Source organism: Telmatherina bonti (assembly GCF_933228915.1).
Source record: "Telmatherina bonti genome assembly, chromosome: 3".
Taxonomy (NCBI): domain Eukaryota; kingdom Metazoa; phylum Chordata; class Actinopteri; order Atheriniformes; family Telmatherinidae; genus Telmatherina; species Telmatherina bonti.
In genome coordinates, this window is record NC_136621.1 from 41,053,917 (window position 1) to 41,077,230 (window position 23,314).

The 23,314-nt window shown below is 44.6% G+C and overlaps 1 protein-coding gene across 1 annotated transcript in view; it reads left to right on the top strand.

Moving 5' to 3' along the window:
• The window catches only part of stx3a (syntaxin 3a), a 57,270-nt gene extending 34,458 nt beyond the window's left edge, over nucleotides 1–22,812 (top strand). The window contains exon 9 of the mRNA XM_079265034.1: nucleotides 21,541–22,812. Within this exon, the coding sequence (XP_079121160.1) occupies nucleotides 21,541–21,618 (78 nt within the window). The 3' untranslated portion in view covers nucleotides 21,619–22,812. The remainder of the gene's footprint in view (nucleotides 1–21,540) is intronic.
• Nucleotides 22,813–23,314: the final 502 nt, after the last annotated feature.

Genomic DNA, 23,314 nt, shown 5'->3' on the forward strand with positions numbered 1-23,314 from the left:
CTCTCCATTTTCATCCTCTGCGTTTCCATCGTCTCCATTTCCATCGTCTGCGTTTCCATCGTCTGCGTTTCCATCATCTGCATTTCCATCGTCTCCATTTCCACCGTCTGTGTTTCCATCTTCTGTGTTTTCATCGTCTGCGTTTCCATCATCTGTTTCTTTATCGTCTCCATTTTCATCGTCTGCGTTTCCGTCGTCTGTTTCTTTATCGTCTCCATTTTCATCGTCTGCGTTTCCATCATCTGCGTTTCCATCATCTGTTTCTTTATCGTCTCCATTTTCATCGTCTGCGTTTCCGTCGTCTGTTTCTTTATCGTCTCCATTTTCATCGTCTGCGTTTCCATCATCTGCGTTTCCATCATCTGCATTGCCATCGTCTGCGTTTCCACCGTCTGTGTTTCCATCTTCTGTGTTTTAATCGTCTGCGTTTCCATCGTCTGTTTCTTTATCGTCTCCATTTTAATCGTCTGCGTTTCCATTGTCTGTGTTTCCATCGTCTGGGTTTCCATCGTCTGGGTTCCCATCGTCTGTTTCTTTATCATCTCCATTTCCATCATCTGCGTTTCCATCGTCTGCGTTTCCATCGTCTGCATTTCCATCGTCTCAATTTCCATCATCTGCGTTTCCATCGTCTCCGTTTCCACAGTCTCCGTTTCCACAGTCTGCGTTTCCATCATCTGCGTTTCCATCGTCTCCGTTTCCACCGTCTGTGTTTCCATCATCTACATTTCCATCGTTTGCGTTACTATTGTCTGCGTTTCCATCGTCTGTTTCTTTATCGTCTCCATTTCCATCGTCTCTGTTTCCATCATCTGTTTTTTATCGTCTCCATTTTTATCGTCTGCCTTTCCATCGTCTGCGTTTCCATCATCTGCGTTTCCATCATTTGCGTTTCCATCATCTGTGTCTTTATCGTCTCCATTTTCATCGTCTACGTTTCCATCGTCCGTGTTTCCATCGTCCGTGTTTCCATCGTCTGTGTTTCCATCGTCTGGGTTTCCATCATCTGCGTTTCCATCGTCTTTTTCTTTATCGTCTCCATTTCCATCATCTGCGTTTTCATCGTCTCCATTTCTATCCTCTGCGTTTCCATCGTCTGCGTTTCCATCGTCTCCGTTTCCACCGTCTGCGTTTCCATCGTCTCTGTTTTCATCGTCTGCGTTTCCATCGTCTCCGTTTCCACCGTCTGTGTTTCCATCATCTACATTTCCCTCGTCCGTGTTTCCATCATCTGCGTTACTATTGTCTGCGTTTCCATCGTCTGTTTCTTTATCGTCTCCATTTTCATCGTCTGCGTTTCCATCGTCTGTTCCTTTATTGTCTCCATTTTCATCGTCTGCGTTTCCATCGTCTGCGTTTCCACCGTCTCCATTTCCATCGTCTCCATTTCCACCGTCTGTGTTTCCATCTTCTGTGTTTTCATCGTCTGCGTTTCCATCGTCTGTTTCTTTATCGTCTCCATTTTCATCGTCTGCGTTTCTATCGTCTCCGTTTCCACCGTCTGTGTTTCCATCATCTACATTTCCATCGTCCGTGTTTCCATCATCTGCGTTTCCATCATCTGCGTTACTATTGTCTGCGTTTCCATCGTCTGTTTCTTTATCGTCTCCATTTTCATCGTCTGCGTTTCCATCGTCTGCGTTTCCATCGTTTGTCTTTATCGTCTCCATTTCCATCGTCTCTGTTTCCATCATCTGTTTTTTATCGTCTCCATTTTCATCGTCTGCGTTTCCATCGTCTGTTTCTTTATCGTCTCCATTTTAATCGTCTGCGTTTCCATCGTTTGTGTCTTTATCGTCTCCATTTTCATCGTCTGCGTTTCCATCGTCTGCGTTTCCACCGTCTCCATTTCCATCGTCTCCATTTCCACCGTCTGTGTTTCCATCTTCTGTGTTTTCATCGTCTGCGTTTCCATCGTCTGTTTCTTTATCGTCTCCATTTTCATCGTCTGCGTTTCCATCTTCTACATTTCCATCATTTGCGTTTCCATCATCTGCGTTTCCATCGTCTGCGTTTCCATCGTCTGTTTCTTTATCGTCTCCATTTTCATCATCTGCGTTTCCATCATCTACATTTCCATCATTTGCGTTTCCATCATCTGCGTTTCTATCGTCTGCGTTTCCATCGTCTGTTTCTTTATCGTCTCCATTTTCATCCTCTGCGTTTCCATCGTCTGTTTCTTTATCGTCTCCATTTTCATCGTCTGCGTTTCCATCGTCTGCGTTTCCACCGTCTCCATTTCCATCGTCTCCATTTCCACCGTCTGTGTTTCCATCTTCTGTGTTTTCATCGTCTGCGTTTCCATCGTCTGTTTCTTTATCGTCTCCATTTTCATCGTCTGCATTTCTATCGTCTCCGTTTCCACCGTCTGTGTTTCCATCATCTACATTTCCATCGTCCGTGTTTCCATCATCTGCGTTTCCATCATCTGCGTTACTATTGTCTGCGTTTCCATCGTCTGTTTCTTTATCGTCTCCATTTCCATCGTCTCTGTTTCCATCATCTGTTTTTTATCGTCTCCATTTTTATCGTCTGCGTTTCCATCGTCTGCGTTTCCATCATCTGCGTTTCCATCATTTGCGTTTCCATCATCTGTGTCTTTATCGTCTCCATTTTCATCGTCTACGTTTCCATCGTCCGTGTTTCCATCGTCCGTGTTTCCATCGTCTGTGTTTCCATCGTCTGGGTTTCCATCATCTGCGTTTCCATCGTCTTTTTCTTTATCGTCTCCAATTCCATCATCTGCGTTTTCATCGTCTCCATTTCCATCCTCTGCGTTTCTATCGTCTGCGTTTCCATCGTCTCCGTTTCCACCGTCTGCGTTTCCATCGTCTCTGTTTTCATCGTCTGCGTTTCCATCGTCTCCGTTTCCACCGTCTGTGTTTCCATCATCTACATTTCCCTCGTCCGTGTTTCCATCATCTGCGTTACTATTGTCTGCGTTTCCATCGTCTGTTTCTTTATCGTCTCCATTTTCATCGTCTGCGTTTCCATCGTCTGTTTCTTTATCGTCTCCATTTTCATCGTCTGCGTTTCCATCGTCTGCGTTTCCATCGTTTGTGTCTTTATCGTCTCCATTTCCATCGTCTCTGTTTCCATCATCTGTTTTTTATCGTCTCCATTTTCATCGTCTGCGTTTCCATCGTCTGTTTCTTTATCGTCTCCATTTTCATCGTCTGCATTTCTATCGTCTCCGTTTCCACCGTCTGTGTTTCCATCATCTACATTTCCATCGTCCGTGTTTCCATCATCTGCGTTTCCATCATCTGCGTTTCCATCATTTGCGTTTCCATCATCTGTGTCTTTATCGTCTCCATTTTCATCGTCTACGTTTCCATCGTCCGTGTTTCCATCGTCCGTGTTTCCATCGTCTCCGTTTCCACCGTCTGCGTTTCCATCCTCTCTGTTTTCATCGTCTGCGTTTCCATCGTCTACATTTCCCTCGTCCGTGTTTCCATCATCTGCGTTACTATTGTCTGCGTTTCCATCGTCTGTTTCTTTATCGTCTCCATTTTCATCGTCTGCGTTTCCATCGTCTGCGTTTCCACCGTCTCCATTTCCATCGTCTCCATTTCCACCGTCTGTGTTTCCATCTTCTGTGTTTTCATCGTCTGCGTTTCCATCGTCTGTTTCTTTATCGTCTCCATTTTTATCGTCTGCGTTTCTATCGTCTCCGTTTCCACCGTCTGTGTTTCCATCATCTACATTTCCATCGTCCGTGTTTCCATCATCTGCGTTTCCATCATCTGCGTTACTATTGTCTGCGTTTCCATCGTCTGTTTCTTTATCGTCTCCATTTTCATCGTCTGCGTTTCCATCGTCTGTTTCTTTATCGTCTCCATTTTCATCGTCTGCGTTTCCATCGTCTGTTTCTTTATCGTCTCCATTTTCATCGTCTGCGTTTCCATCGTCTGCGTTTCCATCGTTTGTGTCTTTATCGTCTCCATTTCCATCGTCTCTGTTTCCATCATCTGTTTTTCATCGTCTCCATTTTCATCGTCTGCGTTTCCATCGTCTGTTTCTTTATCGTCTCCATTTTCATCGTCTGCGTTTCCATCGTTTGTGTCTTTATCGTCTCCATTTTCATCGTCTGCGTTTCCATCGTCTGCGTTTCCACCGTCTCCATTTCCATCGTCTCCATTTCCATCGTCTCCATTTCCACCGTCTGTGTTTCCATCTTCTGTGTTTTTATCGTCTGCGTTTCCATCGTCTGTTTCTTTATCGTCTCCATTTTCATCGTCTGCGTTTCCATCATCTGCGTTTCTATCATCTGTTTCTTTATCGTCTCCATTTTCATCATCTGCGTTTCCATCATCTACATTTCCATCATTTGCGTTTCCATCATCTGCGTTTCCATCGTCTGCGTTTCCATCGTCTGTTTCTTTATCGTCTCCATTTTCATCATCTGCGTTTCCATCATCTACATTTCCATCATTTGCGTTTCCATCATCTGCGTTTCTATCGTCTGCGTTTCCATCGTCTGTTTCTTTATCGTCTCCATTTTCATCCTCTGCGTTTCCATCGTCTGTTTCTTTATCGTCTCCATTTTCATCGTCTGCGTTTCCATCGTCTGCGTTTCCACCGTCTCCATTTCCATCGTCTCCATTTCCACCGTCTGTGTTTCCATCTTCTGTGTTTTCATCGTCTGCGTTTCCATCGTCTGTTTCTTTATCGTCTCCATTTTCATCGTCTGCGTTTCCATCGTCTGCGTTTCCACCGTCTCCATTTCCATCGTCTCCATTTCCACCGTCTGTGTTTCCATCTTCTGTGTTTTCATCGTCTGCGTTTCCATCGTCTGTTTCTTTATCGTCTCCATTTTCATCGTCTGCATTTCTATCGTCTCCGTTTCCACCGTCTGTGTTTCCATCATCTACATTTCCATCGTCCGTGTTTCCATCATCTGCGTTTCCATCATCTGCGTTACTATTGTCTGCGTTTCCATCGTCTGTTTCTTTATCGTCTCCATTTTCATCGTTTGCGTTTCCATCGTGTTTCTTTATCGTCTCCATTTTCATCGTCTGCGTTTCCATCGTCTGCGTTTCCATCGTTTGTGTCTTTATCGTCTCCATTTTCATCCTCTGCGTTTCCATCGTCTCCATTTCCATTATCTGCGTTTCCATCATCTCCATTTCCATCGTCTGCGTTTCCATTGTCTGTGTTTCCATCGTCTGGGTTTCCATCGTCTGTTTCTTTATCGTCTCCATTTTCATCATCTGCGTTTCCATCATCTGCGTTTCTATCATCTGTTTCTTTATCGTCTCCATTTTCATCATCTGCGTTTCCATCATCTACATTTCCATCATTTGCGTTTCCATCATCTGCGTTTCCATCGTCTGCGTTTCCATCGTCTGTTTCTTTATCGTCTCCATTTTCATCATCTGCGTTTCCATCATCTACATTTCCATCATTTGCGTTTCCATCATCTGCGTTTCTATCGTCTGCGTTTCCATCGTCTGTTTCTTTATCGTCTCCATTTTCATCCTCTGCGTTTCCATCGTCTGTTTCTTTATCGTCTCCATTTTCATCGTCTGCGTTTCCATCGTCTGCGTTTCCACCGTCTCCATTTCCATCGTCTCCATTTCCACCGTCTGTGTTTCCATCTTCTGTGTTTTCATCGTCTGCGTTTCCATCGTCTGTTTCTTTATCGTCTCCATTTTCATCGTCTGCGTTTCCATCGTCTGCGTTTCCACCGTCTCCATTTCCATCGTCTCCATTTCCACCGTCTGTGTTTCCATCTTCTGTGTTTTCATCGTCTGCGTTTCCATCGTCTGTTTCTTTATCGTCTCCATTTTCATCGTCTGCATTTCTATCGTCTCCGTTTCCACCGTCTGTGTTTCCATCATCTACATTTCCATCGTCCGTGTTTCCATCATCTGCGTTTCCATCATCTGCGTTACTATTGTCTGCGTTTCCATCGTCTGTTTCTTTATCGTCTCCATTTTCATCGTTTGCGTTTCCATCGTGTTTCTTTATCGTCTCCATTTTCATCGTCTGCGTTTCCATCGTCTGCGTTTCCATCGTTTGTGTCTTTATCGTCTCCATTTTCATCCTCTGCGTTTCCATCGTCTCCATTTCCATTATCTGCGTTTCCATCATCTCCATTTCCATCGTCTGCGTTTCCATCGTCTGAATTTCCATCATCTCCATTTCCATCGTCTCCATTTCCACCGTCTGTGTTTCCATCTTCTGTGTTTTCATCGTCTGCGTTTCCATCGTCTGTTTCTTTATCGTCTCCATTTCCATCATCTGCGTTTCCATCGTCTGCGTTTCCATCGTCTGCATTTCCATCGTCTCAATTTCCATCATCTGCGTTTCCATCGTCTCCGTTTCCACAGTCTGCGTTTCCATCGTCTGCGTTTCCATCGTCTCCGTTTCCACCGTCTGTGTTTCCATCATCTACATTTCCATCGTTTGCGTTACTATTGTCTGCGTTTCCATCGTCTGTTTCTTTATCGTCTCCATTTCCATCGTCTGTTTCCATCATCTGTTTTTTATCGTCTCCATTTTTATCGTCTGCGTTTCCATCGTCTGTGTTTCCATCATCTGCGTTTCCATCATTTGCGTTTCCATCATCTGTGTCTTTATCGTCTCCATTTTCATCGTCTACGTTTCCATCGTCCGTGTTTCCATCGTCCGTGTTTCCATCGTCTGTGTTTCCATCGTCTGGGTTTCCATCATCTGCGTTTCCATCGTCTTTTTCTTTATCGTCTCCATTTCCATCATCTGCGTTTTCATCGTCTCCATTTCCATCCTCTGCATTTCCATCGTCTGTGTTTCCACCGTCTGTGTTTCCACCGTCTGTGTTTTCATCGTCTCCATTTCCATCGTCTGGGTTTCCATCGTCTGCGTTTCCATCGTCTCCGTTTCCACCGTCTGCGTTTCCATCGTCTCTGTTTTCATCCTCTGCGTTTCCATCGTCTGCGTTTCCATCGTCTGCGTTTCCATCGTCTGCGTTTCCATCGTCTCCGTTTTCATCATCTGCGTTTCCATCATCTACATTTCCATCATTTGCGTTTCCATCATCTGCGTTTCCATCGTCTGCGTTTCCATCGTCTCCATTTTCATCATCTGCGTTTCCATCATCTACATTTCCATCATTTGCGTTTCCATCATCTGCGTTTCTATCGTCTGCGTTTCCATCGTCTGTTTCTTTATCGTCTCCATTTTCATCCTCTGCGTTTCCATCGTCTCCATTTCCATTATTTGCGTTTCCATCATCTCCATTTCCATCGTCTGCGTTTCCATCGTCTGCATTTCCATCATCTCCATTTCCATCGTCTCCATTTCCACCGTCTGTGTTTCCATCTTCTGTGTTTTCATCGTCTGCGTTTCCATCGTCTGTTTCTTTATCGTCTCCATTTTCATCGTCTGCGTTTCCATTGTCTGTGTTTCCATCGTCTGGGTTTCCATCGTCTGTTTCTTTATCATCTCCATTTCCATCGTCTGCGTTTCCATCGTCTGCGTTTCCATCGTCTCCATTTCCATCATCTGCGTTTCCATCGTCTGCGTTTCCATCGTCTGCGTTTCCATCGTCTGTTTCTTTATCGTCTCCATTTTCATCGTCTGCGTTTCCATCGTCTGTTTCTTTATCGTCTCCATTTTTATCGTCTGCGTTTCCATTGTCTGTGTTTCCATCGTCTGGGTTTCCATCGTCTGTTTCTTTATCGTCTCCATTTTCATCGTCTGCGTTTCCATCATCTGCGTTTCCATCATCTGTTTCTTCATCGTCTCCATTTTCATCGTCTGCGTTTCCATCATCTGCGTTTCCATCATTTGCGTTTCCATCATCTGTGTCTTTATCGTCTCCATTTTCATCGTCTACGTTTCCATCGTCCGTGTTTCCATCGTCCGTGTTTCCATCGTCTGTGTTTCCATCGTCTGGGTTTCCATCATCTGCGTTTCCATCGTCTTTTTCTTCATCGTCTCCATTTCCATCATCTGCGTTTTCATCGTCTCCATTTCCATCCTCTGCGTTTCCATTGTCTGTGTTTCCACCGTCTGTGTTTTCATCGTCTCCATTTCCATCGTCTGGGTTTCCATCGTCTGCGTTTCCATCGTCTCCGTTTCCACCGTCTGCGTTTCCATCGTCTCTGTTTTCATCGTCTGCGTTTCCATCGTCTCCGTTTCCACCATCTGTGTTTCCATCATCTACATTTCCCTCGTCCGTGTTTCCATCATCTGCGTTATTATTGTCTGCGTTTCCATCGTCTGTTTCTTTATCGTCTCCATTTTCATCGTCTGCGTTTCCATCGTCTGTTTCTTTATCGTCTCCATTTTCATCGTCTGCGTTTCCATCGTCTGCATTTCCACCGTCTCCATTTCCATCGTCTCCATTTCCACCGTCTGTGTTTCCATCTTCTGTGTTTTCATCGTCTGCGTTTCCATCGTCTGTTTCTGTATCGTCTCCATTTTCATCGTCTGCGTTTCCATTGTCTGTGTTTCCATCGTCTGTTTCTTTATCGTTTCCATTTTCATCGTTTGCGTTTCCATCGTCTGTTTCTTTATCGTTTCCATTTTCATCGTTTGCGTTTCCATCGTCTGTTTCTTTATCGTCTCCATCTTCATCGTCTGCGTTTCCATCGTCTGCGTTTCCATCGTTTGTGTCTTTATCGTCTCCATTTTCATCCGCTGCGTTTCCATCGTCTCCATTTCCATTATCTGCGTTTCCATCATCTCCATTTCCATCGTCTGCGTTTCCATCGTCTGCATTTCCATCATCTCCATTTCCATCGTCTCCATTTCCACCGTCTGTGTTTCCATCTTCTGTGTTTTCATCGTCTGCGTTGCCATCGTCTGTTTCTTTATCGTCTCCATTTTCATCGTCTGCGTTTCCATTGTCTGTGTTTCCATCGTCTGGGTTTCCATCGTCTGGGTTTCCATCGTCTGTTTCTTTATCGTTTCCATTTTCATCGTTTGCGTTTCCATCGTCTGTTTCTTTATCGTCTCCATTTTCATCGTCTGCGTTTCCATCGTCTGCGTTTCCATCGTTTGTGTCTTTATCGTCTCCATTTTCATCCTCTGCGTTTCCATCGTCTCCATTTCCATTATCTGCGTTTCCATCATCTCCATTTCCATCGTCTGCGTTTCCATCGTCTGCATTTCCATCATCTCCATTTCCATCGTCTCCATTTCCACCGTCTGTGTTTCCATCTTCTGTGTTTTCATCGTCTGCGTTTCCATCGTCGGTTTCTTTATCGTCTCCATTTTCATCGTCTGCGTTTCCATCGTCTGCGTTTCCATCGTTTGTTTCTTTATCGTCTCCATTTTCATCGTCTGCGTTTCCATCGTCTGCGTTTCCATTGTCTGTGTTTCCATCGTCTGGGTTTCCATCGTCTGGGTTCCCATCGTCTGTTTCTTTATCATCTCCATTTCCATCATCTGCGTTTCCATCGTCTGCGTTTCCATCGTCTGCATTTCCATCGTCTCAATTTCCATCATCTGCGTTTCCATCGTCTCCGTTTCCACAGTCTGCGTTTCCATCATCTGCGTTTCCATCGTCTCCGTTTCCACCGTCTGTGTTTCCATCATCTACATTTCCATCGTTTGCGTTACTATTGTCTGCGTTTCCATCGTCTGTTTCTTTATCGTCTCCATTTCCATCGTCTGTTTCCATCATCTGTTTTTTATCGTCTCCATTTTCATCGTCTGCGTTTCCATCATCTGCGTTTCCATCATTTGCGTTTCCATCATCTGTGTCTTTATCGTCTCCATTTTCATCGTCTACGTTTCCATCATCCGTGTTTCCATCATCTGCGTTACTATTGTCTGCGTTTCCATCGTCTGCGTTTCCATCGTCTGTTTCTTTATCGTCTCCATTTTCATCGTTTGCGTTTCCATCGTCTGTTTCTTTATCGTCTCCATTTTCATCGTCTGCGTTTCCATCGTCTGCGTTTCCACCGTCTCCATTTCCATCGTCTCCATTTCCACCGTCTGTGTTTCCATCTTCTGTGTTTTCATCGTCTGCGTTTCTATCGTCTGTTTCTTTATCGTCTCCATTTCCATCGTCTCCGTTTCCACCGTCCGTGTTTCCATCATCTGCGTTTCCATCATCTGCGTTACTATTGTCTGCGTTTCCATCGTCTGTTTCTTTATCGTCTCCATTTTAATCGTCTGCGTTTCCATCGTCTGCGTTTCCATCGTTTGTGTCTTTATCGTCTCCATTTTCATCCGCTGCGTTTCCATCGTCTCCATTTCCATAATCTGCGTTTCCATCGTCTGCGTTTCCATCGTCTGCATTTCCATCGTCTCAATTTCCATCATCTGCGTTTCCATCGTCTCCGTTTCCACCGTCTGTGTTTCCATCATCTACATTTCCATCGTTTGCGTTACTATTGTCTGCGTTTCCATCGTCTGTTTCTTTATCGTCTCCATTTTTATCGTCTGCGTTTCCATCGTCTGCGTTTCCATCATCTGCGTTTCCATCATTTGCGTTTCCATCGTCTGTTTCTTTATCGTCTCCCTTTTCATCGTCTGCGTTTCCATTGTCTGTGTTTCCATCGTCTGGGTTTCCATCGTCTGGGTTCCCATCGTCTGTTTCTTTATCATCTCCATTTCCATCATCTGCGTTTCCATCGTCTGCGTTTCCATCGTCTGCGTTTCCACCGTCTCCATTTCCATCGTCTCCATTTCCACTGTCTGTGTTTCCATCTTCTGTGTTTTCATCGTCTGCGTTTCCATCGTCTGTTTCTTTATCGTCTCCATTTTCATCGTCTGCGTTTCTATCGTCTCCGTTTCCACCGTCTGTGTTTCCATCATCTACATTTCCATCGTCCGTGTTTCCATCATCTGCGTTTCCATCATCTGCGTTACTATTGTCTGCGTTTCCATCGTCTGTTTCTTTATCGTTTCCATTTTCATCGTCTGTTTCTTTATCGTCTCCATTTTAATCGTCTGCGTTTCCATCGTCTGCGTTTCCATCGTTTGTGTCTTTATCGTCTCCATTTTCATCCGCTGCGTTTCCATCGTCTCCATTTCCATAATCTGCGTTTCCATCGTCTGCGTTTCAATCGTCTGCATTTCCATCGTATCAATTTCAATCATCTGCGTTTCCATCGTCTCCGTTTCCACAGTCTGCGTTTCCATCGTCTGCGTTTCCATCGTCTCCGTTTCCACCGTCTGTGTTTCCATCATCTACATTTCCATCGTTTGCGTTACTATTGTCTGCGTTTCCATCGTCTGTTTCTTTATCGTCTCCATTTACATCGTCTCTGTTTCCATCATCTGTTTTTTATCGTCTCCATTTTTATCGTCTGCGTTTCCATCGTCTGCGTTTCCATCATCTGCGTTTCCATCATTTGCGTTTCCATCATCTGTGTCTTTATCGTCTCCATTTTCATCGTCTACGTTTCCATCATCCGTGTTTCCATCATCTGCGTTACTATTGTCTGCGTTTCCATCGTCTGCGTTTCCATCGTCTGTTTCTTTATCGTCTCCATTTTCATCGTTTGCGTTTCCATCGTCTGTTTCTTTATCGTCTCCATTTTCATCGTCTGCGTTTCCATCGTCTGCGTTTCCACCGTCTCCATTTCCATCGTGTCCATTTCCACCGTCTGTGTTTCCATCTTCTGTGTTTTCATCGTCTGCGTTTCCATCGTCTGTTTCTTTATCGTCTCCATTTTCATCGTCTGCGTTTCTATCGTCTCCGTTTCCACCGTCTGTGTTTCCATCATCTACATTTCCATCGTCCGTGTTTCCATCATCTGCGTTTCCATCATCTGCGTTACTATTGTCTGCGTTTCCATCGTCTGTTTCTTTATCGTTTCCATTTTCATCGTCTGATTCTTTATCGTCTCCATTTTAATCGTCTGCGTTTCCATCGTCTGCGTTTCCATCGTTTGTGTCTTTATCGTCTCCATTTTCATCCGCTGCGTTTCCATCGTCTCCATTTCCATTATCTGCGTTTCCATCATCTCCATTTCCATCGTCTGCGTTTCCATCGTCTGCATTTCCATCATCTCCATTTCCATCGTCTGCGTTTCTATCGTCTGTGTTTCCATCTTCTGTGTTTTCATCGTCTGCGTTTCCATCGTCTTTTTCTTTATCGTCTCCATTTTCATCGTCTGCGTTTCCATTGTCTGTGTTTCCATCGTCTGGGTTTCCATCGTCTGGGTTTCCATCGTCTGTTTCTTTATCGTTTCCATTTTCATCGTTTGCGTTTCCATCGTCTGTTTCTTTATCGTTTCCATTTTCATCATTTGCGTTTCCATCGTCTGTTTCTTTATCGTCTCCATTTTCATCGTCTGCGTTTCCATCGTCTGTATTTCCATCGTTTGTGTCTTTATCGTCTCCATTTTCATCCGCTGCGTTTCCATCGTCTCCATTTCCATTATCTGCGTTTCCATCATCTCCATTTCCATCGTCTGCGTTTCCATCGTCTGCATTTCCATCATCTCCATTTCCATCGTCTCCATTTCCACCGTCTGTGTTTCCATCTTCTGTGTTTTCATCGTCTGCGTTGCCATCGTCTGTTTCTTTATCGTCTCCATTTTCATCGTCTGCGTTTCCATTGTCTGTGTTTCCATCGTCTGGGTTTCCATCGTCTGGGTTTCCATCGTCTGTTTCTTTATCGTTTCCATTTTCATCGTTTGAGTTTCCATCGTCTGTTTCTTTATCGTCTCCATATTCATCGTCTGCGTTTCCATCGTCTGCGTTTCCATCGTTTGTGTCTTTATCGTCTCCATTTTCATCCTCTGCGTTTCCATCGTCTCCATTTCCATTATCTGCGTTTCCATCATCTCCATTTCCATCGTCTGCGTTTCCATCGTCTGCATTTCCATCATCTCCATTTCCATCGTCTCCATTTCCACCGTCTGTGTTTCCATCTTCTGTGTTTTAATCGTCTGCGTTTCCATCATCTGTTTCTTTATTGTCTCCATTTTCATCGTCTGCGTTTCCATTGTCTGTGTTTCCATCGTCTGGGTTCCCATCGTCTGTTTCTTTATCATCTCCATTTCCATCATCTGCGTTTCCATCGTCTGCGTTTCCATCGTCTGCATTTCCATCGTCTCAATTTCCATCATCTGCGTTTCCATCGTCTCCGTTTCCACAGTCTGCGTTTCCATCGTCTGCGTTTCCATCGTCTCCGTTTCCACCGTCTGTGTTTCCATCATCTACATTTCCATCGTTTGCGTTACTATTGTCTGCGTTTCCATCGTCTGTTTCTTTATCGTCTCCATTTCCATCGTCTCTGTTTCCATCATCTGTTTTTTATCGTCTCCATTTTTATCGTCTGCGTTTCCATCGTCTGCGTTTCCATCATCTGCGTTTCCATCATTTGCGTTTCCATCATCTGTGTCTTTATCGTCTCCATTTTCATCGTCTACGTTTCCATCATCCGTGTTTCCATCATCTGCGTTACTATTGTCTGCGTTTCCATCGTCTGTTCCTTTATCGTCTCCATTTTCATCGTTTGCGTTTCCATCGTCTGTTTCTTTATCGTTTCCATTTTCATCGTCTGCGTTTCCATCGTCTGCGTTTCCACCGTCTCCATTTCCATCGTCTCCATTTCCACCGTCTGTGTTTCCATCGTCTGTGTTTCCATCGTCTGGGTTTCCATCATCTACGTTTCCATCGTCTCCGTTTCCACCGTCTGCGTTTCCATCGTCTCTGTTTTCATCGTCTGCGTTTCCATCGTCTGCGTTTCCATCGTCTGCATTTCCATCATCTCCATTTCCATCGTCTCCATTTCCACCGTCTGTGTTTCCATCTTCTGTGTTTTCATCGTCTGCGTTTCCATCGTCTGTTTCTTTATCGTCTCCATTTTCATCGTCTGCGTTTCCATTGTCTGTGTTTCCATCGTCTGGGTTTCCATCGTCTGGGTTCCCATCGTCTGTTTCTTTATCATCTCCATTTCCATCATCTGCGTTTCAATCGTCTGCGTTTCCATCGTCTGCATTTCCATCGTCTCAATTTCCATCATCTGCGTTTCCATCGTCTCCGTTTCCACAGTCTGCGTTTCCATCGTCTGCGTTTCCATCGTCTCCGTTTCCACCGTCTGTGTTTCCATCATCTACATTTCCATCGTTTGCGTTACTATTGTCTGCGTTTCCATCGTCTGTTTCTTTATCGTCTCCATTTCCATCGTCTCTGTTTCCATCATCTGTTTTTTATCGTCTCCATTTTTATCGTCTGCGTTTCCATCATCTGCGTTTCCATCATTTGCGTTTCCATCATCTGTGTCTTTATCGTCTCCATTTTCATCGTCTACGTTTCCATCGTCCGTGTTTCCATCGTCCGTGTTTCCATCGTCTGTGTTTCCATCGTCTGGGTTTCCATCATCTGCGTTTCCATCGTCTTTTTCTTTATCGTCTCCATTTCCATCATCTGCGTTTTCATCGTCTCCATTTCCATCCTCTGCGTTTCCATCGTCTGTGTTTCCACCGTCTGTGTTTTCATCGTCTCCATTTCCATCGTCTGGGTTTCCATCGTCTGCGTTTCCATCGTCTCCGTTTCCACCGTCTGCGTTTCCATCGTCTCTGTTTTCATCGTCTGCGTTTCCATCGTCTGCATTTCCATCATCTCCATTTCCATCGTCTCCATTTCCACCGTCTGTGTTTCCATCTTCTGTGTTTTCATCGTCTGCGTTTCCATCGTCTGTTTCTTTATCGTCTCCATTTTCATCGTCTGCGTTTCCATTGTCTGTGTTTCCATCGTCTGGGTTTCCATCGTCTGGGTTCCCATCGTCTGTTTCTTTATCATCTCCATTTCCATCATCTGCGTTTCCATCGTCTGCGTTTCCATCGTCTGCATTTCCATCGTCTCAATTTCCATCATCTCCATTTCCATCGTCTGCGTTTCCATCGTCTGCATTTCCATCATCTCCATTTCCATCGTCTCCATTTCCACCGTCTGTGTTTCCATCTTCTGTGTTTTCATCGTCTGCGTTTCCATCGTCTGTTTCTTTATCGTCTCCATTTTCATCGTCTGCGTTTCCATTGTCTGCATTTCCATCATCTCCATTTCCATCGTCTGCGTTTCTATCGTCTGTGTTTCCATCTTCTGTGTTTTCATCGTCTGCGTTTCCATCGTCTTTTTCTTTATCGTCTCCATTTTCATCGTCTGCGTTTCCATTGTCTGTGTTTCCATCGTCTGGGTTTCCATCGTCTGGGTTTCCATCGTCTGTTTCTTTATCGTTTCCATTTTCATCGTTTGCGTTTCCATCGTCTGTTTCTTTATCGTTTCCATTTTCATCATTTGCGTTTCCATCGTCTGTTTCTTTATCGTCTCCATTTTCATCGTCTGCGTTTCCATCGTCTGTATTTCCATCGTTTGTGTCTTTATCGTCTCCATTTTCATCCGCTGCGTTTCCATCGTCTCCATTTCCATTATCTGCGTTTCCATCATCTCCATTTCCATCGTCTGCGTTTCCATCGTCTGCATTTCCATCATCTCCATTTCCATCGTCTCCATTTCCACCGTCTGTGTTTCCATCTTCTGTGTTTTCATCGTCTGCGTTGCCATCGTCTGTTTCTTTATCGTCTCCATTTTCATCGTCTGCGTTTCCATTGTCTGTGTTTCCATCGTCTGGGTTTCCATCGTCTGGGTTTCCATCGTCTGTTTCTTTATCGTTTCCATTTTCATCGTTTGAGTTTCCATCGTCTGTTTCTTTATCGTCTCCATATTCATCGTCTGCGTTTCCATCGTCTGCGTTTCCATCGTTTGTGTCTTTATCGTCTCCATTTTCATCCTCTGCGTTTCCATCGTCTCCATTTCCATTATCTGCGTTTCCATCATCTCCATTTCCATCGTCTGCGTTTCCATCGTCTGCATTTCCATCATCTCCATTTCCATCGTCTCCATTTCCACCGTCTGTGTTTCCATCTTCTGTGTTTTAATCGTCTGCGTTTCCATCATCTGTTTCTTTATTGTCTCCATTTTCATCGTCTGCGTTTCCATTGTCTGTGTTTCCATCGTCTGGGTTCCCATCGTCTGTTTCTTTATCATCTCCATTTCCATCATCTGCGTTTCCATCGTCTGCGTTTCCATCGTCTGCATTTCCATCGTCTCAATTTCCATCATCTGCGTTTCCATCGTCTCCGTTTCCACAGTCTGCGTTTCCATCGTCTGCGTTTCCATCGTCTCCGTTTCCACCGTCTGTGTTTCCATCATCTACATTTCCATCGTTTGCGTTACTATTGTCTGCGTTTCCATCGTCTGTTTCTTTATCGTCTCCATTTCCATCGTCTCTGTTTCCATCATCTGTTTTTTATCGTCTCCATTTTTATCGTCTGCGTTTCCATCGTCTGCGTTTCCATCATCTGCGTTTCCATCATTTGCGTTTCCATCATCTGTGTCTTTATCGTCTCCATTTTCATCGTCTACGTTTCCATCATCCGTGTTTCCATCATCTGCGTTACTATTGTCTGCGTTTCCATCGTCTGTTCCTTTATCGTCTCCATTTTCATCGTTTGCGTTTCCATCGTCTGTTTCTTTATCGTTTCCATTTTCATCGTCTGCGTTTCCATCGTCTGCGTTTCCACCGTCTCCATTTCCATCGTCTCCATTTCCACCGTCTGTGTTTCCATCGTCTGTGTTTCCATCGTCTGGGTTTCCATCATCTACGTTTCCATCGTCTCCGTTTCCACCGTCTGCGTTTCCATCGTCTCTGTTTTCATCGTCTGCGTTTCCATCGTCTGCGTTTCCATCGTCTGCATTTCCATCATCTCCATTTCCATCGTCTCCATTTCCACCGTCTGTGTTTCCATCTTCTGTGTTTTCATCGTCTGCGTTTCCATCGTCTGTTTCTTTATCGTCTCCATTTTCATCGTCTGCGTTTCCATTGTCTGTGTTTCCATCGTCTGGGTTTCCATCGTCTGGGTTCCCATCGTCTGTTTCTTTATCATCTCCATTTCCATCATCTGCGTTTCAATCGTCTGCGTTTCCATCGTCTGCATTTCCATCGTCTCAATTTCCATCATCTGCGTTTCCATCGTCTCCGTTTCCACAGTCTGCGTTTCCATCGTCTGCGTTTCCATCGTCTCCGTTTCCACCGTCTGTGTTTCCATCATCTACATTTCCATCGTTTGCGTTACTATTGTCTGCGTTTCCATCGTCTGTTTCTTTATCGTCTCCATTTCCATCGTCTCTGTTTCCATCATCTGTTTTTTATCGTCTCCATTTTTATCGTCTGCGTTTCCATCATCTGCGTTTCCATCATTTGCGTTTCCATCATCTGTGTCTTTATCGTCTCCATTTTCATCGTCTACGTTTCCATCGTCCGTGTTTCCATCGTCCGTGTTTCCATCGTCTGTGTTTCCATCGTCTGGGTTTCCATCATCTGCGTTTCCATCGTCTTTTTCTTTATCGTCTCCATTTCCATCATCTGCGTTTTCATCGTCTCCATTTCCATCCTCTGCGTTTCCATCGTCTGTGTTTCCACCGTCTGTGTTTTCATCGTCTCCATTTCCATCGTCTGGGTTTCCATCGTCTGCGTTTCCATCGTCTCCGTTTCCACCGTCTGCGTTTCCATCGTCTCTGTTTTCATCGTCTGCGTTTCCATCGTCTGCATTTCCATCATCTCCATTTCCATCGTCTCCATTTCCACCGTCTGTGTTTCCATCTTCTGTGTTTTCATCGTCTGCGTTTCCATCGTCTGTTTCTTTATCGTCTCCATTTTCATCGTCTGCGTTTCCATTGTCTGTGTTTCCATCGTCTGGGTTTCCATCGTCTGGGTTCCCATCGTCTGTTTCTTTATCATCTCCATTTCCATCATCTGCGTTTCCATCGTCTGCGTTTCCATCGTCTGCATTTCCATCGTCTCAATTTCCATCATCTCCATTTCCATCGTCTGCGTTTCCATCGTCTGCATTTCCATCATCTCCATTTCCATCGTCTCCATTTCCACCGTCTGTGTTTCCATCTTCTGTGTTTTCATCGTCTGCGTTTCCATCGTCTGTTTCTTTATCGTCTCCATTTTCATCGTCTGCGTTTCCATTGTCTGTGTTTCCATCGTCTGGGTTCCCATTGTCTGTTTCTTTATCATCTCCATTTCCATCATCTGCGTTTCCATCGTCTGCGTTTCCATCGTCTGCATTTCCATCGTCTCAATTTCCATCATCTGCGTTTCCATCGTCTCCGTTTCCACAGTCTGCGTTTCCATCGTCTGCGTTTCCATCGTCTCCGTTTCCATCGTCTCCGTTTCCACCGTCTGTGTTTCCATCATCTACATTTCCATCGTTTGCGTTACTATTGTCTGCGTTTCCATCGTCTGCGTTTCCATCGTCTGTTTCTTTATCGTCTCCATTTCCATCGTCTCTGTTTCCATCATCTGTTTTTTATCGTCTCCATTTTTATCGTCTGCGTTTCCATCGTCTGCGTTTCCATCATCTGCGTTTCCATCATTTGCGTTTCCATCATCTGTGTCTTTATCGTCTCCATTTTCATCGTCTACGTTTCCATCGTCCGTGTTTCCATCGTCCGTGTTTCCATCGTCTGTGTTTCCATCGTCTGGGTTTCCATCATCTGCGTTTCCATCGTCTTTTTCTTTATCGTCTCCATTTCCATCATCTGCGTTTCCATCGTCTTTTTCTTTATCGTCTCCATTTCCATCATCTGCGTTTTCATCGTCTCCATTTCCATCCTCTGCGTTTCCATCGTCTGTGTTTCCACCGTCTGTGTTTTCATCGTCTCCATTTCCATCGTCTGGGTTTCCATCGTCTGCGTTTCCATCGTCTCCGTTTCCACCGTCTGCGTTTCCACCGTCTGCGTTTCCATCGTCTCTGTTTTCATCGTCTGCGTTTTCATCGTCTCCGTTTCCACCGTCTGTGTTTCCATCATCTACATTTCCATCGTCCGTGTTTCCATCATCTGCGTTACTATTGTCTGCGTTTCCATCGTCTGTTTCTTTATCGTCTCCATTTTCATCGTCTGCGTTTCCATCGTCTGTTTCTTTATCGTCTCCATTTTCATCGTCTGCGTTTCCATCGTCTCCGTTTCCACCGTCTGTGTTTCCATCATCTACATTTCCATCGTCCGTGTTTCCATCATCTGCGTTTCCATCATCTGCGTTACTATTGTCTGCGTTTCCATCGTCTGTTTCTTTATCGTCTCCATTTCCATCGTCTCTGTTTCCATCATCTGTTTTTTATCGTCTCCATTTTTATCGTCTGCGTTTCCATCGTCTGCGTTTCCATCATCTGCGTTTCCATCATTTGCGTTTCCATCATCTGTGTCTTTATCGTCTCCATTTTCATCGTCTACGTTTCCATCGTCCGTGTTTCCATCGTCTGTGTTTCCATCGTCTGGGTTTCCATCATCTGCGTTTCCATCGTCTTTTTCTTTATCGTCTCCATTTCCATCATCTGCGTTTCCATCGTCTGCGTTTCCATCATCTCCGTTTCCATCATTTGCGTTTCCATCATCTGTGTCTTCATCGTCTCCATTTTCATCGTCTACGTTTCCATCGTCCGTGTTTCAATCGTCCGTGTTTCCATCGTCTGGGTTTCCATCGTCTGGGTTTCCATCATCTGCGTTTCCATCGTCTTTTTCTTTATCGTCTCCATTTCCATCGTCTGGGTTTCCATCGTCTGTGTTTTCATCGTCTCCATTTTCATCGTCTACGTTTCCATCGTCCGTGTTTCAATCGTCCGTGTTTCCATCGTCTGGGTTTCCATCGTCTGGGTTTCCATCATCTGCGTTTCCATCGTCTTTTTCTTTATCGTCTCCATTTCCATCGTCTCTGTTTCCGTCATCTGTTTTTTATCGTCTCCATTTTCATCGTCTGCGTTTCCATCGTCTGCGTTTCCATCATCTGCGTTTCCATCGTCTGTGTCTTGATCGTCTCCATTTTAATCGTCTGCGTTTCCATCGTCTGCGTTTCCATCGTCTGTGTTTCTATCGTCTGTGTTTCCATTGTCAGCGTCTAGCAGACCCTTAATCTAAAGCGAGGCGTGGTCCGCTCGTCTTTGCCTCCAGTCCGTCATATCCCTTTCATTTTGTTGGTGTTCAGTAAGACGTTATCCGTGTGACCAGTCTCTTGACTGCCTCCCTGTACTCCGTCTCGGTCGACCCATGTCGACGAACTTGATGATTACATATGCAATACTTGAAGTAGTTTACAAATCTTTTACCAAGCAGTCACTAAAAACTCAAACACTATCCTCTCTGTCTTTCATAAAGTCCACGATCATCACACATTGTGGTAAACAACCAGCTGGTTTGTCCACACCTTCACGTTCCACCAACCTGATGAGGTGTCATGTGAAAACTGTCAGTAAGGCCGGCTGTGTGGGTGGAAGTATCCGATGGTCAGCAGAGCGATGCTGTATTTGACACACCGTTCCTTCAGTGCACTGTGTGATTTATGGAGTAGAGAGGATCATCACAGTAAGTCATACCTGCGGCGATCTCTGCCGTACCTACAGGTTCCAGACATCGTCTGGCTAAGGACTGTTTTGTCCCAGATACTGGACTGAAGATCACATTTGAATTTGAGTTTTTGCCGTGAAAGCCTGAGAACTCTGCGACGAGCAGCTGGAGAAAATCGGGTCAGCAGAGTCAAGATCTCATTTTACATCTCCTGTGAAAACATAGTTTTGTTTTGAAGCCTTTCTGCGGCGGCCCGGATGTACAAAACCACAACTACAAGTTCAACAAACACAAATACAAACTGAAAACAACAGTTAAAAAAACCCCCAACAATTTAAAAACACAACGACAAAAAACTACAGGAAGAAACAAAGGACAGATTTTCTATTTGTCATCATTTCCAGGTTGTACTGTTTCTTAGTTCGGTGTCATCTTTTTAACTTGTCGTGTTTTTAATCGGTAGTTGTGGTTTGTGCTTCAGGGCCACCATACTTTCCTGATTCTGTTTGTGTAAATAAAGTTATTATTGTCACTATTAACAGCAACTCTGCAGGCGGAGGACCAGACCCGCTCCTCTGCTTCAACACACTGTCTGCTTTAGGAGGCCTCTGATGAAGCTGACAAGACGATGATGCTGTGCTACAGAGCAGCTGAAGAGCGAATGCTCCGTCCACTGGAGGTTCCATCTCATCCTTCACATCTACCTTTAAACTTCTTAAAGACTTACAGACCTGCAGCCAAGCCCTGCACCGCATCATCAGGGAAATATCAGGAGGAAAGACCCCATTTGAGTTCCGAGACAACATCCAGGTCTGCTCAACCTGTGGAAGGTGCATTGTGGGTAAAAAGCTGAAGCACCTGATGATGCTGAGGTACAAAGTCAAGATCAGTCCCTGTTTCTACAAGTGAAGGACATCAGGGGCAGATTCAGTCCCATGCAGGAATTAATGGGCCGTTTTGAAGATGCTGACAAGAAGTTGTTGGATCTATTTAAATAAAATCTGTGTATTGGAGCAGGGAAACAACTAAAAGCTGCAGGACAGCAGCCGAGAACCGCGGTTTAACTCCCTCTTATGCTCTGAAACAGAAGTAAAGCTTGGATCTGTGAACAGTGCATTTCTGTATGTATGAGAAATTTTCTGGCTGCAGTAGGTGACGCGATGCCGGTAACGATCCTGGATCGGTTCGCCTGGTTTTATTTAACACCCTCTCCCCTCCTCTCTTCCTCCTCTCCAGAAACAAATGATGATCTTCTGCTGCTGCGTGATTCTGGCCATCGTCCTCGGCTCGTTTGTCTACAGCTTCATCAAATAGAGGCGTCTGCAGGAGGTCCCTGCCAGGCGGCTCCACGGATGGGACCGAACAGAAGTTTCTCTCACATGGATTTGTTCTCCAGTCGTCTCACTTGGTAGAAATAAAGCTAAATTCATTTTCAGCTGCAGGGAAATTTGATGAGAGGAGAGAAAAACAAGGAACTTTTCTGCAGAATAATTCAAACAGCGGTTGCTTCAAGCTGCCCATTAATGAAAACGTGACGGTTAAAGCTCCATGCTTGTATAAAATAAACTCTTTGACTTGGTTTCATTAGACTGCGTAGCGCTGCTGCAGGATTTAGAGTTAATTGTGTGACTTTAGCTTCAGAACGTGTCAGTTTATGTTGGTGTGTATATGTAGGAGTATTTACTTTCCAGAGCACATCTGACCCTCTGGGTGGTCTCCAAAATATCCCCCAATTCACTTTCCAGAGAGTAAACGTGCCCACCAAGCAGACTGTTAGGCCCACTTTCAGTTCCATCGCTGCACGTCATGGAGTTTGTATCGTAAGTATTGAGACGTTTTCTTTTCTACATTTGTCCGTGTGTCCTCTAACGTGGAAACATACTGTGCCAATACTTATGCTATCAACTGCATCTAACCCGTACCATTCAGACACGGTGAATGTCCATCCGGTCTCAGTTCAGTGAAGAGTGTTTAAATCATTTAGATGGAAAGAAGAAAAAAAATGAAGATAGACATGTTTTACGTCCCATCAATGGCTTTTCATGTCAGTGGTAAATGGAAGTAAACCCAGCCCTGCCTTCAGGCTCTGTTACTGCTTTGCTTTAGCTCCTTGAGTTTTGTTTTTATTACAAAAATCTTCTTTATTTTGATATTTCTGTGTGGTTCCCACCTTTTCTTTTCTTTTTTACAGGACAGCTGCATTTAAACTTGATGTGATTCTGGTTAGTCTTTCCCATTTTCCTGCTTGATATTGGTTGACAAATACAATCAGAGCTGGAAATTCAGGTCAAATTACAACTCTTCTCTTCTCCAGGTCATTTCAGAAAGTGACAAAAACATTTTAAGTCTTTTGAGATGAATGAATAAATCTTAAAATGATATATTTTGTTTGTTGTGAGCTCATGCAGCAGATGGGAAATGAGAAAAGACAATCATGACTGGATCGGATCTGTTATTCGGCTCCTTGTTGCTGTTAGGAAGTCTGATAAACACATTGTCTGATTTTTGGTTCGTCGTGGACGTTTCTAGCTTTGTAGGAAGGAGCAGAAACTGTTGTTGTTTCTACGTCTTTTGTAGCTTCGTTCATTTGTTGAAAAATCAAATAAAACGAGTCTGTTGTGTATTTTGTTACGGTGTGTTTATTAAGTGGAAATCAACAGTGAGCTAACGCTCCGCGGCTTGGCTCCTCTCGCTCGCCATAACCGAGTGGTCCAAACTTTGACGGACAAGCCAATCCACCAATCAGAGGTGCCGTAAGACGTTTACCAGCCAATCAGCAGCGCCCGGTTCAAGGTGCACTTCCATTTATGGGTGTGTCGACACTTCCTTGTTGAGTTAAGTGTACAAAGCGTGTGTCTGTGATGTGAGACAGGCGACAACGCGCAGGAGGTGTTTCATCAGCTGGATTATCCCAGGTGTCCCACAGCGGTCGGAGCTCTGGCACGATGGGGGTAAGCGCTGTAAATCGCTTTATTTTTTAAGCTAATTTGGGTAATTTCCGAGTCATTAA